Source organism: Hypanus sabinus, chromosome 23 (genome assembly GCF_030144855.1).
Source record: "Hypanus sabinus isolate sHypSab1 chromosome 23, sHypSab1.hap1, whole genome shotgun sequence".
NCBI classification, from domain to species: Eukaryota; Metazoa; Chordata; class Chondrichthyes; order Myliobatiformes; family Dasyatidae; genus Hypanus; species Hypanus sabinus.
Window position 1 is genome coordinate 9,210,353 of NC_082728.1, and position 15,210 is coordinate 9,225,562.

The window sequence follows — 15,210 nt, forward strand, 5'->3', positions numbered from 1 at the left end:
TGAATACACCAATCATCTCCTCAACATGGTCGAAAAGCTGAGGAATAAGCAGTGCAAGTAAAAAGGAGAAAGTGTATAATTCGTTAATTTAAATCAGGTAGTGGGAGAAATATATTGTTTTTAAAAACATCTAAGTACTGTAGTAATTTACAGTGGCAGAGAAGCAAACACTCAGTACTGTAATTAGCACAGTCCTCATGAAGGGTCTCAGCCCTGACTGTTTATTTCTCTCCTTGGATACTGCCTGACCTGCTGAGCTCCTCCAGCATTTTGTGTGTGTTTGGTAATTAATAATTATCTACTTATGATGACACACAACTTTCCTAGTGAGGTATAAGAAAAATGAAGGAAGTGTTACTGGCAATGGATCCCAAAACCCCACTACAAGATTGCCCAGATATGTCCAAACTAGGGGATCTTGGAGATCATTTCACAGTGTTAAAAGTAGAAACTATTCTTGTAATTGGGTAAGCATTTCAAACATTGGAACCAATGGGATTATGAACAGAGAACAAGGAAGCAGCTGTATCTTAAATTGATCCTTTTGGCTGGGACGAGTCTGACAAGTCAGATGGTTTCCCCATCATATGATTAGAGATGTACTATATTAAGAGTGAAGCCATTGCCTGACTATTTTGATACAAAAAACTGAAAAAATATTGACAAAACCTAACTTCCTCTTAATGGCCACCTGATAAGTTACCACCTGAAGTATTACTTAAAAACAGAATTATTGCTACATTCCTGAATGATTACACTGATATTTGTTCTGATTTGATAAGTATAAGCTAGGTCTGGAGGCTATGACTTCATTACAGATGTAAAATACTAAATAAGCTGATTTAAATCAAAGAGAAAATAAATATTTACACATTATTTTAATAACAAAACAGAGACAAGCAACTTATGTGCAACATGACTCAATGCTTTCAATACTGGTAGTCCACTGCAATAGAAGTACCTAATACATTGTCAATGTCTGAGCTTAATTGACTAGATTTAAACTGGATGAACAGGTTTAGTTTATTCAGCACTTCCATCCACGATAAAATCAGAAATGGCTAAAAATACTCAACAAACAAAGCAGCATCTGTGGAGAGACAAATGATCCTTCACTGGAACTAGAAAATTATGGGGCTTATACACACCCAAATCCACTTACACAAACAGGAGGAAATCTGCAAATGCTGGAAGTTCAAACACACACAAAATGCTAGTGAAACACAGCAGGCCAGGCAGCATCTATAAGGAGAAGCATTGTCAACATTTCGGGCCAAAACCCTTCGTCAGGAAGGATCTTGGCCCGAAACATCGACAGTGCTTCTCCTTATAGATGCTGCCTGGCCTGCTGTGTTCCACCAGCATTTTGTGTGTGTTGTTTCCACTTACAGAAAACGGTTATGGTACTGTTTTTTCTAGCTTTGACAAAAGATCGTGGCTCAAAACATTTAACTTGGTTTTCTTGGACATGTATGTTGCCTGACATGAACATGCCAACATTTTTGTTTTCCAGATGCCCAGTACCTGTAACTCTAACACTTGAGATTCTGCAGATGCTGAAAATCCAGACTAATAGACACAAAAGGCTGCAGGAACTCAGCTGGTCAGGCAGCATCCATAGAAAGGCTGTCGGCCCAAAACATCGACTCTTTATTCCTTTCCATGGATGCTGCCTGACCTGCCGAGTTCCTCCAGCATCCTGTCTGTCATTCTTTTGCAAAGAAGAGGTCTTCATTTTGCATTGAAAACAAATAGTCTGTACGGTGGAAAAAGTCCTAAGGCAACTTTATGGTTGGAACCTTGGGATTCAACTCCACAATCTCCTGGGCATAAATAATTATAGCACGTTCCACATAGTCAAAGGAGCTCCATAACAAAAACAACAAAAAAATAATCAAACTACCCCTAGGACCATACTTGTTTCCGAACAAAGATAATTTTGATGCTTACTTCCTGATTTCAGAATTTCTTCCTGATTAGCATTGTGTCGAATGACAGAACCAGCAGGAAATGAGCAAATCCCATTTTCCCTTCGGGTCTCCAGCTTCGACTGTTTTTCTGATTGCTGGCCACTACTCCATCGAATTTCAGGTAGGTCTCAAAACAAAAATAATAAGCAGATTTTATTTTTGAAAGTACCAAAGACAAGACTTTGTATAACTTTAATTATATTTGAGGCTCCAACAAATGGAAAAAACATAGAGAAATTGCTCAGTCTGGAAAAGTGTGAAGTGATTCACTTTAGAAGGTGAAACGAAGGCACAGAACAGGGTTGATTCTTAGCAGTGTGGAAGAACAGAGGGATCCACACCCATAGATCCCTCAAAATTGCCACACAACTGGATAGGTTGGCAAGGTATGGTGTGTTGGACTTCAGTACTTGGGGAATTGAGGTCAACAGCTGCAAGGTGGTGTTGCAGCTCTACAAAACTCTGGTTAGAACACACCTGTGTTCAGCTCTGGTTCTCATTATAGGAAGGATGTGGAAGCTTTAAAGAGAGTGCAGAGATTCACGAGGAATCTGTCTGGATTACAGAGCACATCTTACAAGGACAGGTTGAGCGAACTTTGGAGTGAGGGAAGATAAGAAGTGACTTAATAGAGGTGTTTAAGATGTTAAGAACAGACTGACTGAACAGGCAATACCTTTACCCCCAGGTCAGAAATGGCTAATAAGAGAGGACATAGTTTTAAGATGATTGGAGGAAAGTTTGGGGGAGGGGGAGGTGTCAGAGAGAGGAGTTGTGTTTTTTTTAATATAACCACTCAGTGGTAAGTGCATGGAACATGGATAAAAATTATGGAGGGCTTAATGGGAGGGAATACCATGATGGAATAGTGGAGCAGACTTGATGGGCTGAATGGCCTAATTCTGCTCCTATGTCTTATGGGAAGGGTTAGATTGACCTTAGAGTTGGCAGAACATCGTGGGGTGAAGGACCTATAATGTGGTGTAATTTTCTATGTTCCATTTCATAAAGGAGTTTCTAATATAAAGTACACAGGAGAGAGAGTACAATTACAACAGGCCTCTTATTGAGAAAATGATACAATATTTACCTGTATCCACTCTGTGGCTATATGTACAAGCAGATTCACCAAGTCGAATGAGTTCATTAGTGGATGTAGATCCACCTTCATCCCACGTAGGGACTGAAGATGATGAGCTAGACCAGTTACAAACAATATTTCTTATTAGCAGAGCAAACAATTATGAATCTTAAGTTTAAAGGACAATCTAGATCACATTCCCAACCTCATACAGGCTTAACCATAGACAGCACAGTGACTAGGCAATTAGTGCTAGTGCCTCCTTGAACCTGGATTCAGCATCATCCATGGGTTATTTCCACATGAAGTCTGCATGTTCTTCCCATGACTATATGGGTTTCTATTATGTGCATCAATTTCTACCAAATACACGCTAGAAAATTAATTCATTACTATAGTAGTGGTATCATTTGCCTGGTTGGTACCCAGATTAATACTTTTCAATGTATCTCAGTATATGCAATAATAATAACCACTTTCAATACCCAAAGAACTAATTACTATGAATTAACAAGGACAAAGGATCAAAAGGAGAGATTGATCCTAATGTGTGAAAGGTTAAATTGCAGGGGTATAAAGAACAAGGGGAAAAATAGGATAATATGATTGTTCCTTTGAAAGCCAGCATAGTCCTCAATGGGCTGAATAGCTACCTTTTGTGTCATCATGAAGAGTATGAGTTTTTGTTCATTTGACATTTAGTTTTTTTTCTCAACTATTATATTGAGAGAGCCTACTAAACTTAAATTATTTGTAGCCCTTGCCAACCAACCACTTTCCCACCTAATCATGGTGCCAACCCAATTAGCCACTTCCTCCCCCCATGAATCATCTCCAATCCTTCGTTAACAAAGCCTTGTGTACTCATCATACAGTGAATGTATATTGTGATATGGTAGGTACCGATCTACTTTTAGGCCATTAAGTCAAAACATTCCCCTCCACAGACCTTGGACATCCTTTCACAGGAAAATGTTCCAATGTCTGAGATTGGTGCTAGGTGATATAGCAACATCTGATAGAAAGAACACCGATCTCCCCTTCAAATAATGCCATTAAATCTATTATGTGTCCATAGTTTCTTGGTGCTTGCCTTATGGAAGTGATTCAGTGCACCTTTGATTACAGGAAAAACTCCATACATCCAGAAAATGAACTCAACTCTTTTGATAAGTGGTCTCCTGGTCCAGGTAACTTTTCTTTATGTGAGGCTCCTAGTTCCTCCTGAAGTACACCTCTAATTACAGATATTGCTTCACTGGATAGCAGGTCAGGATCATCTGTTTAAAAATATTATTAATAATATTAATGCTGCTTTCATTGAATACTTTAATAGACATATGACAATAAAGCTAATTTTAATCTTAGATTGACACAATCAAAAGATGGGTTTACAGAATGTTGAAATGGGAATAAAAATATTCTATTATTCAGAAAAGATTTCATTTGGATTGATATTGCATTTGATCTACTATAGTGCTTCTCATTACAAAATGTTGCCTGGCAAAGTATGATAAAATGTATAGCATAGAAAAAGAACATGTAATTCTATTGGTTACACCAGTGCTTATGCTCTAAACTATTCCCAGGAGTCTCAGCCAAACCTTCAGAAAGTATTCCATTTTTTTCCATATTAATATGGACATCATGGTGTATTCATAAGTGGGCAAAGGAAATGTTTCAAAGACAACATCAAAATCAGCCTAAAGAAATTCAATATTACATCCAAGAACGGGGAAGACATTGCACTCAATGGATAGACCTGCAGGAAATCTGTTCAAGAGGGAGCTGCACTGCATGAAATTGACCTCCACTGAGCTGCAGAGACCAAGTGGCAGCTGTGAAAGGAAGGACTGAACAACTACAGTCACCATTTACTCTTGGCCACACTGCACCTGAATGTGGATCCCAGATCGACCTCTACAGACACCCGAGGACACACCAATGGACAACCCCTTAGGACAGGGGTTCCCAACCTGGGGTCCATGGACCTCTCAGTTAATAGTAAGGCTCCATGGCATAAAAAAGGTTGGGAACCCTTGCCATTAGAGAACATCATACTCAACGTGAGTGATTGCACTACTAGAACAGCTCACCACAGTAATAGACCCTTTAGCCTGCCATGTCTGTACCAACCATGATACTTAATTTAAACTGCACATCTGACACCATGTAGTCTGTATCACACAATTCCCTGACTATCCATGTGTCTGTCTAAATGACTCTTAACAATTGCTATTGTATCTGTTACCACCAGCTTCCCTAGCAGCCTGTTCCAGGTGCTGTGTAAAAAGACTTGTCACATAAGTATCATTTAAATCTTGCCCCTTTCATCTTAAAGTGATGCCCTAATATTTGACATTTCCACTTGGAATGAAGACCAACTATTTGAACTATGCTACTCATAAATTTTACATACTTCAGCCTCTGACAATCCTAGTCTGTCCAATCTCTCCTTACAGCAAATATTCTCTAGTCCAGGCAATATCCAGTGAACCTCTTCTGCATCCTTTCTAAAGATTCCCTACACATCCTTCCTGTAAAAGTGACAGCCAAAACTGCATGCAATATTCCAAATGTGGCCTAACCAAAATTTGCAACTTTTTGATGGATCATAGTACATGCAATAATAATAAACCAGTTCCAATTCCCAAAGATGTCAGTAGATTAACTAATTACAATGAACAGCTGCAACTTTTCTACCCAGTAAGCAGACCAATGAAGGGAAACGTGCCATACTCCTTGTGTTGCCACTTTTAGAGAGCTATGGACTGTCACCTCAAGATTCCTCTGCATATCAATGCTCTCAAATCCCCCACCGTTTTCCACAAACTTTCCTCTTACATTTGACATCCTAAAGAGCCACACCTTACACTTGTCAGAATTAAACTCTGTTTACCATTTCTCTGTCCGCAGTTTCAACTGGTCTATGCCCTGCTGAATGCTTTGACACTTCTTCACTCAACACAACTCCATCAAGTTTTGTGTCATCCCAACAGTTTTGTCCAATTCATTTATATCGTAAACAATAAAAGTTCCAGCACCAATTGTTAAGGAACTCCACTGGTTACAGACCTCCTTCCTATCACCAGCCCTTTTTTCTTCTATAACTAAGCCCAACATATGAATCCAAATGATACAACCCAAACTATTAAAAATGGCATGGCATGCCTTAGACTCATGATCTATAACACCAAGCATAAAAGCTGTAGGTGGAAATTCCAATACATGTAGATTCTCCATCATTCGGGTTTGGAAATATAATTTTTGTATGTCTGTAATATTATACATGTCTGTAATATTAAACCTGATTCTGAAATTTACAAGCATTTGTAAGTGCCAACTTTTATAAGAGGGATCCAAAACAACATAAGCAGCCCTATTTCACCAGACATTAAAACATCAGGATCACAATTTGTTACTTTCCAAATGAGGAAAAACACTCAAAATTTATATCAGTAGGTCAAGTTCACACTTTTGTTTCTTTTGTAGTCATGTTGGAAACAGGTGATTGCCATGACTGAATTGAGTTTCTTTCCCATACCCCCATCCCACAAGATTACTCAGACTCCGAAGTAAGTTGCCCTGCTTGTCTTTTACTAAATGTAAGAAAAATATTTACAGTGCAACACACACAAAATGCTGGAGGAACTCAGTAGGTCAGGCCGAATCTATAGAATCTTTTTACTCCTTCTCTTTAGATGCTACCTGACCAGCTGAGTTCTAGCAGCATTTTACGTGTGTGTTGCTCTGGATTTCCAACATCTGTAGAATCTCGTGTTTATTACTTACCAGGCTGCGAGGATTCCTCACTTATCTGTTCTGTGAGATATTCCAGTAAACCATCAAATATTTCCAACAGATTGCGGATACTTTCTTTGTTATTCTGAATAATATTCTCTCCTGGGTAAGTGAGGGGAAAGTATTGAACAGATTAATGTAGAAAGATTACTTTTCAGTTTCACTCTCAAGTTATATCGTCCCAATCATTCATTACGTGCCATGTTTTAGGAGATGTGCATCAGCTGCTCATACAACTATCCACCGCCTACTCCCATGGGTTCACACGATCCTGATCAGCTGGCTAAGCAGGTGCTACACCTTGCCGAACGGTGACCTGCAAGCTAGCGGAGGGAAGGAGTGCCTTGCACTTCCTTTGGTAGAGATGCATCTCCACCCTTGTTACATCTATATATACAAGAAAACATGTCAGTTCTCAACATTCCTTCAGAACCTTACAATAGTTTTAGTGTTGCCACTGGTGTTATAAATCCTGAACATTTCTGCATTCAACTGAAGCATTGTGAAGTTCACTTTGAAAATCAATACATAAGGTTGCTTCATTTATTACTGACCGGTTATGTGAGACAAACTGATTTGCAAGTAATCCAAAGCCAATGAATCTATCACAGCTTGTACATTATGGGCATCATCTTCTTGGCTTTTGGGGGTAGCGATGTAATCTGTAACAGAGCAACTGGATAATTACAGATTTGCTCAATGTCGTGCAGTATGCCAAACTTCTAAAATTACTCCAGTACAGATCCAAATTTATTTCATGCTAATCATCATTCATGGCTCACTCACCTGGGACCTTTTCACCGAGAATAGCTTCATAAAGTGCAACAAACACGCTTGCGTCACACTCACAGAGCTTTGTCACCCTCCGATTGATGTGGCACTTGCTAAGAAGATCATTGGCAACAGTAATCCACTCTAAAGAGGGGTGGAAAAAGAACAAATTCAGCACACAATACGTTGCACCGTGATACAGAGAACATATCTGGAGATAGAGAAATATAATTAACAAGATGTCATCTCCAAGAGCACAACATTTATTGGGATATGCTGGATGAAACTGCACTGGCTAGTACAACGCTCATCACCCACATTTGATTACCATGAAATAAAGTGACTTACTGGCTTACTTCACGTTGGCGAGATTGAAAAGGGCCAGACTTAGCAAGGATAGTGGATTCTCTTCAATGAAGAATATCAGTGTATCAGTTACATTGCAGTGATGATCTGACATTTTCATCATCACTGAATTTTTTATTTCAGTATTATTTAATATAATGATTGTAAACTCTACACACCCATGGTGAGATCTGAACTTTTACTTCTGGAATATTCATCTCATAACCCAGCATTTGGCTACTCTCAGGAGTACGTTTATTTGTCATATGTACACAAAGCCTACAGTGAAAGCATTGGTTGTATTAATAACCAACACACCTATGGATGTGCCAGGGCAGCCCGCAAATGTCACCACACATTCTAGTGGCAAAATAGCATGCCCAGGATGCTCAGCAGAGCAACACTGAACAAAACAAGCAACAAAGCACAACCCACAAAATAAGCCCCGTTCCTCCATCTCACACACAGAACAGATGAATATATACTTGGCACCATCTGCATACATTGGTAAATGTTGCACATTAACTCTGAAATCGTAGTGATAATATAGGGCACAGTGTAAATAAAGAGGCCTGCAAAGGTTGTATATTATTTATGGGGGGGGGGGGGGATATTTGGTACAAAGCCAGGTATTACCAATCCGAATATTATATACAGGTCAGGTTATCCTGGCAAATAAAGACATTCTTCTAACAGAGAAACCACATAGGTTCACTGGATTGATTCCTTGGTTAGGCTAGGGATGTCATGAAAATTGTTCTACAAGGAGAAATTAAGCAGACTGGGCCCACATAATTTAAAAGTGAAGGGAATCTCATTGAAACACACAAACCTGTTTCAGGGCTTCATTGAGTAGAAGCTGGGTGAAACTTCCCCTGCTGGAGTCTCTCTCAAAGTATGGTCACTAACTCCATCTAAGGAGGTCAGCTATTCAGGACCAAAAACCCTTTGCCAGAGAGCGGACCGTCTTTGAAATAATCTACTTAATAATGCTGTTAAAGATCAGGCACTACTATTCTTACAGTACTCTGTTCCTAATTTAGGACAGAGATCTATAGGAAATATAGAGATATGAGATTAATAAAGTGGCATTGATCAGCTATTATTTTATTGACCTGTGATGGAAACAGAAGGAGACAAAATGGTCTACTCCAATTTCTAATTATGACGTCCTTATTATTATTCTTCATGGTTCTTGGTTTAAAAAAACCGTTGGTCAAGGGTTAGAAGGCAGCTGTACAACTAATTAAAAAGATCAAATCTTACTTCAACATGAGTTGACTCAATACTCTGCCATTGTTGATGACAAATGTTTATTTTTAAAGAACAAGTACATTATGATCCATAGCAAGTTCCAACATTGTGCAAGTTATAAACTCTTTTTTTGCTATTTTGTTTTAAGGCAGCCAGGTCTTCTAGATGTTTGAAAGCACAATGCCATCCAACAAATCCAAACCAAATTGCTGGATAAATCATACAGAGTTTCTCTGGTTGCCCATTGTGAAGACTCCTCCTCCCCACCCCCCCAGCTCCTCGTGGACACACAAACTCAAAGAAACAGAGTGATGCAAATATATGCAGATTTAAATATAGCCACTGCGAGTCCTTCAAACCAGGGTGGTGGTGGGGGGGGGGGGGGGGGGGGAGTAATCCAACAAGAAAACTAGGTTTAAAAAATCTGTGCGATTTACTAGCTTTAGAAGCTTCCAGTTTAAGCACAACCAAGGTTAGCTACAGCTAAGCAGGAAGAACCCAACTCCCATTCATTGAGTTCCAGATCCCATCAATATCAGGCTCATAGAATCACCTGCTCAAATCTCACAGTACGAGATAAACATAAACAAAATAACATGAAGACAGCCCTTACTGCTTTCTCCCTTCCCAATGCTTCTTAAAGGGTCAACCAAACATCAATAAATACCTCAGGATGTGATTAACCTAGAGAGGAAGAAGTAAAGATTCACAAGAACATTACTTAGACAGAAGGACTTGAATTATAAGGATAGATTAGGCTGGAACCATTTTCCTTGGCGTAAAGGAGGCTGAGGAGTATAAAATCATGTGGGGCATAGGAAAGGTAGTCACAGTTTATCCTCCAGGGTAATGGAGTCTAGAGGGTGTAGATTTAAAGTGAGAGGGTATGGGGGTATATATAGAGAGGACGTGGTAGAGGTCAGTACAACTGTAACATTTAAAAATATTTAGAAAGATTCACGAATAGGAAAGGTTTACAGGGATATGAACCTGTGCAATGGGACTAGCAATGGGACACCTTGATTGGTATGGATGAATTGGGCTAAAGGGCCGGTTTCCAAGGAAAATAAAGCCACCAAACTTACATTCCCAATTCAATTCCCAGGTGTACAGAGAAGTGAGAAACTCTCATCATAAATTGTTTACAGACCAACAGGGCAGCCACTTGGGATTAGGAATACAGGTTGGTAAGACACCAACATGGACCAACAGGAATAGAAGGCTTTTTGTATTACAGGTCAAGTGTCAGCAATAAAGCTCCATTCCAACAGACAGAAATGTTCATATTTAAAATCATTGCTCTTAGGCAGAATTAGCTGGGATGTCAGTTCCAAAACTTAAAATATTGATTATGTTTTGATGTGCAGTACACATTACCAATAAAGATAATCTTCAAGTTATCATTTTGGATATTTCAGACCACCTCTGCAACTCCTTAGCCAGGTTTGTCTCTTTTCCAATTCAATGCTCAAGATTGAATAATGATTCATATTTATTAATAGTTATCTTCAGGCACCTTTGTGACTCTCTGCTCTTCAAAATTCCCAAACTCATTCTGGTCTCTTATACACTTCAGACCTTACCACAGAAAAATACTGCTGGAATGCTATTAATCAACTCTGTCCCCTCACTCAAAACTTATTCCAATCTAAACTTGAAGCTTTCCATACCCTAATAACCAACCCTGACCACTGCAAATCAGTATTTCAGTTTCTTTTATTCTAAAGTTTTTATTTCCAATAATACCTCTGCAGGTGTTTATTTATCCCATCTACTTAGCCTACTCGAATGAAATATAAAATACCTCTTGCTTCAGGTACTTTTCCAAGCTCAGATAGGGCACTTAAGTAGAAGATTGAGAGGGGAATTGATCAAGGTATTTACAATTATGAGGGTATAGAGATAGTAAATAGATATGGTTATAGTATCTAGCAGGTTTGGATAGATACGTGGATGGTCCCAGTGCAAGTCGACAGGAATAAGCAGTTTAAATGATTTCAGCAAAGGGCCTGCTTCTGTGCTGTACTTTTCTAGGACTCTAGAAAAAACACTAAGAAATGCTACAATTAAACAGCTCTCAACTGAACTAATTGAAAAAAACTGTACCCATGCACATTTCACAATGTCATATACTTCAATAATGATCATGTAGATTTAAATACAGCATTTCTCGTGGATCAATGGATGGCACACTTAACTCTGAATTATACTGTGGGATGAAGAGACAATAGATTTATAGAAACAGCAAAGATGTTGTGATCAGTGTTCTGGAATAATAATATTCATCTGTCGATCTACTTTATTTTGTGGAATTTTAATATTTTCTACATCATAGCAAAGACTACTCTAGTCTTACACTTCAATGCTGATATTAGCAACTCCATTTTGTTTTTGGTTTGACTATTCCCAGATCAATATTCCTAGTGTTTGCTGCAAAATGGATTATGCTAATTCAAGTTTAAAATGTGGAGTCTACATCATTCCCTCAGCCATCTGTAATTTCCTGCCACCAACTATTCAGTGATAACTTGCATCCTTAACCAAATGTTCTCTCTGAGCCCACAACCTACTTTAGAACAATTTCTTTCAGCAGGTATGTATAATAACACAAGACAGTATGCAAATAATGGATAGAATGAACCAGCTAATAGAAACATAGAAAACCTACAGCACAAAACAGGCCCTTTGGCCCACAATACTGTGCCGAACATGTACTTCCTTTAGAAATTACCTCGGGTTACCCACAGCCCTTTATTTTTCTAAGTTCCATGTACCTATCCAGGAGTCTCTTAAATGACCCTATCGTATCTGCCTCCACCACCGTTGCCGGCTGCCCATTCCATGCACTCACCCCTGACATCTCCTCTGTGCCTTCTTTCAAGCATTTTAAAACTGTGCCCATTCATGTTAGCCATAATGGCTGAGAAACTTTACCACCATATAATAATTAATCAAGTCGGCATATATTATGGGGAGGATAAAGAAGAACAAAAAAGCACTATGTATACAAAATCATTCATAGCTTCAAGCCATCTTAAAGTACAAAGTTCAAAGTAAATTTATTACCAAAGTACATATATATTACCATTTACAACCCTGAGATTAACTTTCTTGTGGGCATGCTCAATAAATCCATAATAGAGTCAATGAAAGACCACACCATGTACAGAATTCAACCAGTGTGCAAAAGACAAGAAACTGTGCAAATAGAAAAAAAATAACAATAATAAATAAATAAGCAATAAAAATTAAGAAGATGAGCTGAGGAGTCCATAGGTTGTGGAAACATTTCAGTGATGGGACGTGAAGTTGAGTCAAGTTACTCCCGTTGGTTCATGAGCCTGATTGTTGAGGGGTAATAACTGTTCCTGAACCTGGTGATGGGAGTCCTGATGGCTGCAATGAGAAGAGAGCATGACCTAGGTGGTGTGGGTTCCTGATGATGGATGCTGCTTTCTTGCAACAACATTTCACATAGATGTGCTCAATTTTGGGAAGGGCTTTACCTGTGACAAACTGGGTATGTATATAAAAGTCAACCCAAGTAAAATACACAGGTTCATAGTTGAGGGATTTCCAATGTTGAATAAGAAAACAAAATGTTTGTGCCAGTAAGTGGCACAAGCATCTATGAAATGATTAAATAATGCTTTTGTAATCTGAAAGTACATTTACGTACTTGAAAAGTGGCTGCTCTAACAGTATAGCATTCCAAGGAAGTGTTGGCTCAGATTATGGGCTCGGCTTGAAATTCTGGGGGGGGGGGGGGGGAAAGAGTGAAAGAGATGGTTTAAAAATCATAACTAATTTCAGAAGTAAGAGTGCTATGCATTGAATCAAAGCCAACATGTAAATGAATTTAAGCCATTTGAATACAGCAATGAATCCATTTTCTTGAAATCATTTGACTATACCAGTCCCAGTGTTTAATGAAAAAAATTACTCAAATTTTCCATTGCAACAGCTAGGTAGTCACTGGGAAGTATATTAGTTCAAGTCACAATTACAACAATTTTTTTAAAACCCGGATATCACCATCAATGATTTTAACATAATCTGCATACACAAAATCAGGCATCCTTCTCAAATTGACATTGACAAGGTATGGAAGCAAGTAACCTCCCTACCTTCAGGTAAAAAGGAAACAAAACTAATGAGAGGGAACAAAATTCTAATTTTAGTGACCAATGTACTGTATTGGTCACTAACTAGGGGTGTGGTGGAAATTAACTTGTGATTGATCAATGAATAAAAACAAAGTGTTCAGATATTTAGCTAATAAGCATAATCAGAATGGATTTTATGGCACTTAATATTCTTAATCTATATTATTCACGCTTGTTCATAAATAGTTGTACTGCTTGTAATAGCAAATGCTTATCTGTGTTTTTCTCTTAGTCATACATGTTTAAATCTAAGTTCCCACTAATCTATATACAACTCAATTTAGAGGTGTAATGCGTTCTTGGAACCATGAAAAGGTTTTGCTCAACAACAGACAGAAAATGCACTAAAGATGTGATGGTGACCTGGAAAGAACTCAATGGCCCATTCGATTCTGCACAAATACTGTCCCTGTGCATCACAACAAATATATTAGCCTCTCCACACCCAGGTCAGGAGTCCTAAGACGGAACAAACTTTATCAGGTGACTATTACGAGGTGATAGCACATCCAGGAAAAGTGTTACAATAATTTCAGCCACTTGAGTGTATATTTTGTTTCATTTTTATTTATAGATCTGTCCAAACTAATTTCACCCTCAGTTAAAGGGTAACAAGTTTGGTTATTAAAATCAGTGCACAAAAAAACACAACATTTCGACTCATTATTCCAAACGGCACAGCACTTACATACAATGGAAGCAGCGCATTTTGGAACACTATATTGGTCTCTGAACACCGTTACATAACGACTCGGTTCCAATAATAGAAATGTTAAAATATGTCGAGCCGTGGAATTGTATAATTCACGAGGATTTTGCGAAGATTCGGCATGACATCCAAAACCTTGACAAACTTCTATAGATGTGTGGTGGAGAGAATATTGACTGGTATGGAAACACCAATGCCCTTGAACAGAAAGTTCTACAAAAAGTAGGGGATACGGCTCAGTCTATCATGGGTAAAGTCCTCCCAACTCATTGAGCACATCTACATGAAACGCCGTCGCAGGAAAGCAGCATCCATTATCGGGTACCCCCACCACCAAGGCCATACTTTCCCCTCACTGCTGCCATCAGGAAGGTGGTACAGCAGCCTCAGGGCTCACACCATCAGGTTCGGGAATCAGACTCCTGAACCAAAGGGTCAACCTCACTTGCCCCATCACCGAAATGATCCCACAACCAATGGACTTAATGACTCTTCATCTCATGTTTTCGTTATTTATTGCTTCTATCTTCTGTATTTGCACACTGGTTGAACGCCCAAGTTGATGCGGTCTTTCATTGATTCTATTATGCTTATTATTCTATTATAGATTTTTGAAATATGTCTGCAAAAATGAATCAGGGTTGTATATGGTGACATATGGACTATGATAATATATTTATTTTGAACTTTAATAAAAACATTCAATAAACCAAGCCCAGAATGTAAATTCACAATGTTACGTCAATGACCTACATTAGCAATTCCAATTAAGTCAATGCAAATATCACTGTAGTTACACCCAGCGTAGCTTCATACCGTTGTCAGGCAAAAATCCGACTTAGAATAAATCAGTATTAAAAATGGAAATATGAAAGCAGGTGGTCAGCCTAAGCCACAAGTGACAATTTGATCAGCCATAACAACAAAGTCAAACTGTGAATTAGGCAAGACCCCCCCCCCCCCCCCCCACACACACACTCTTACCGCCTCTATTGGCGCCTATGGACAAGTTTCCCTGTCAAGTTACCTTGACACTGCCACTGAACAGCTGACTGAGTACATACACTTCCTGGTTTACACCACCAAACCTAGTCAACCATTTCTTAAAATGCA

The 15,210-nt window shown here is 38.7% G+C and overlaps 1 protein-coding gene across 2 annotated transcripts in view; it reads right to left on the reverse strand.

Moving 5' to 3' along the window:
• LOC132379936 (centrosomal protein of 95 kDa-like) overlaps positions 1-15,210 on the reverse strand; it is a 59,165-nt gene that overhangs the window by 43,615 nt on the left and 340 nt on the right. For both annotated transcript variants that reach the window (XM_059948310.1, XM_059948309.1), the window contains exons 2-7: positions 7,639-7,767; positions 7,407-7,514; positions 6,844-6,954; positions 4,214-4,331; positions 3,061-3,167; positions 1,951-2,097 (exon numbers count right to left, since the gene is read on the reverse strand). In XM_059948310.1, the coding sequence (XP_059804293.1) occupies positions 1,951-2,097; positions 3,061-3,167; positions 4,214-4,331; positions 6,844-6,954; positions 7,407-7,514; positions 7,639-7,767 (720 nt within the window). The remainder of the gene's footprint in view (positions 1-1,950; positions 2,098-3,060; positions 3,168-4,213; positions 4,332-6,843; positions 6,955-7,406; positions 7,515-7,638; positions 7,768-15,210) is intronic.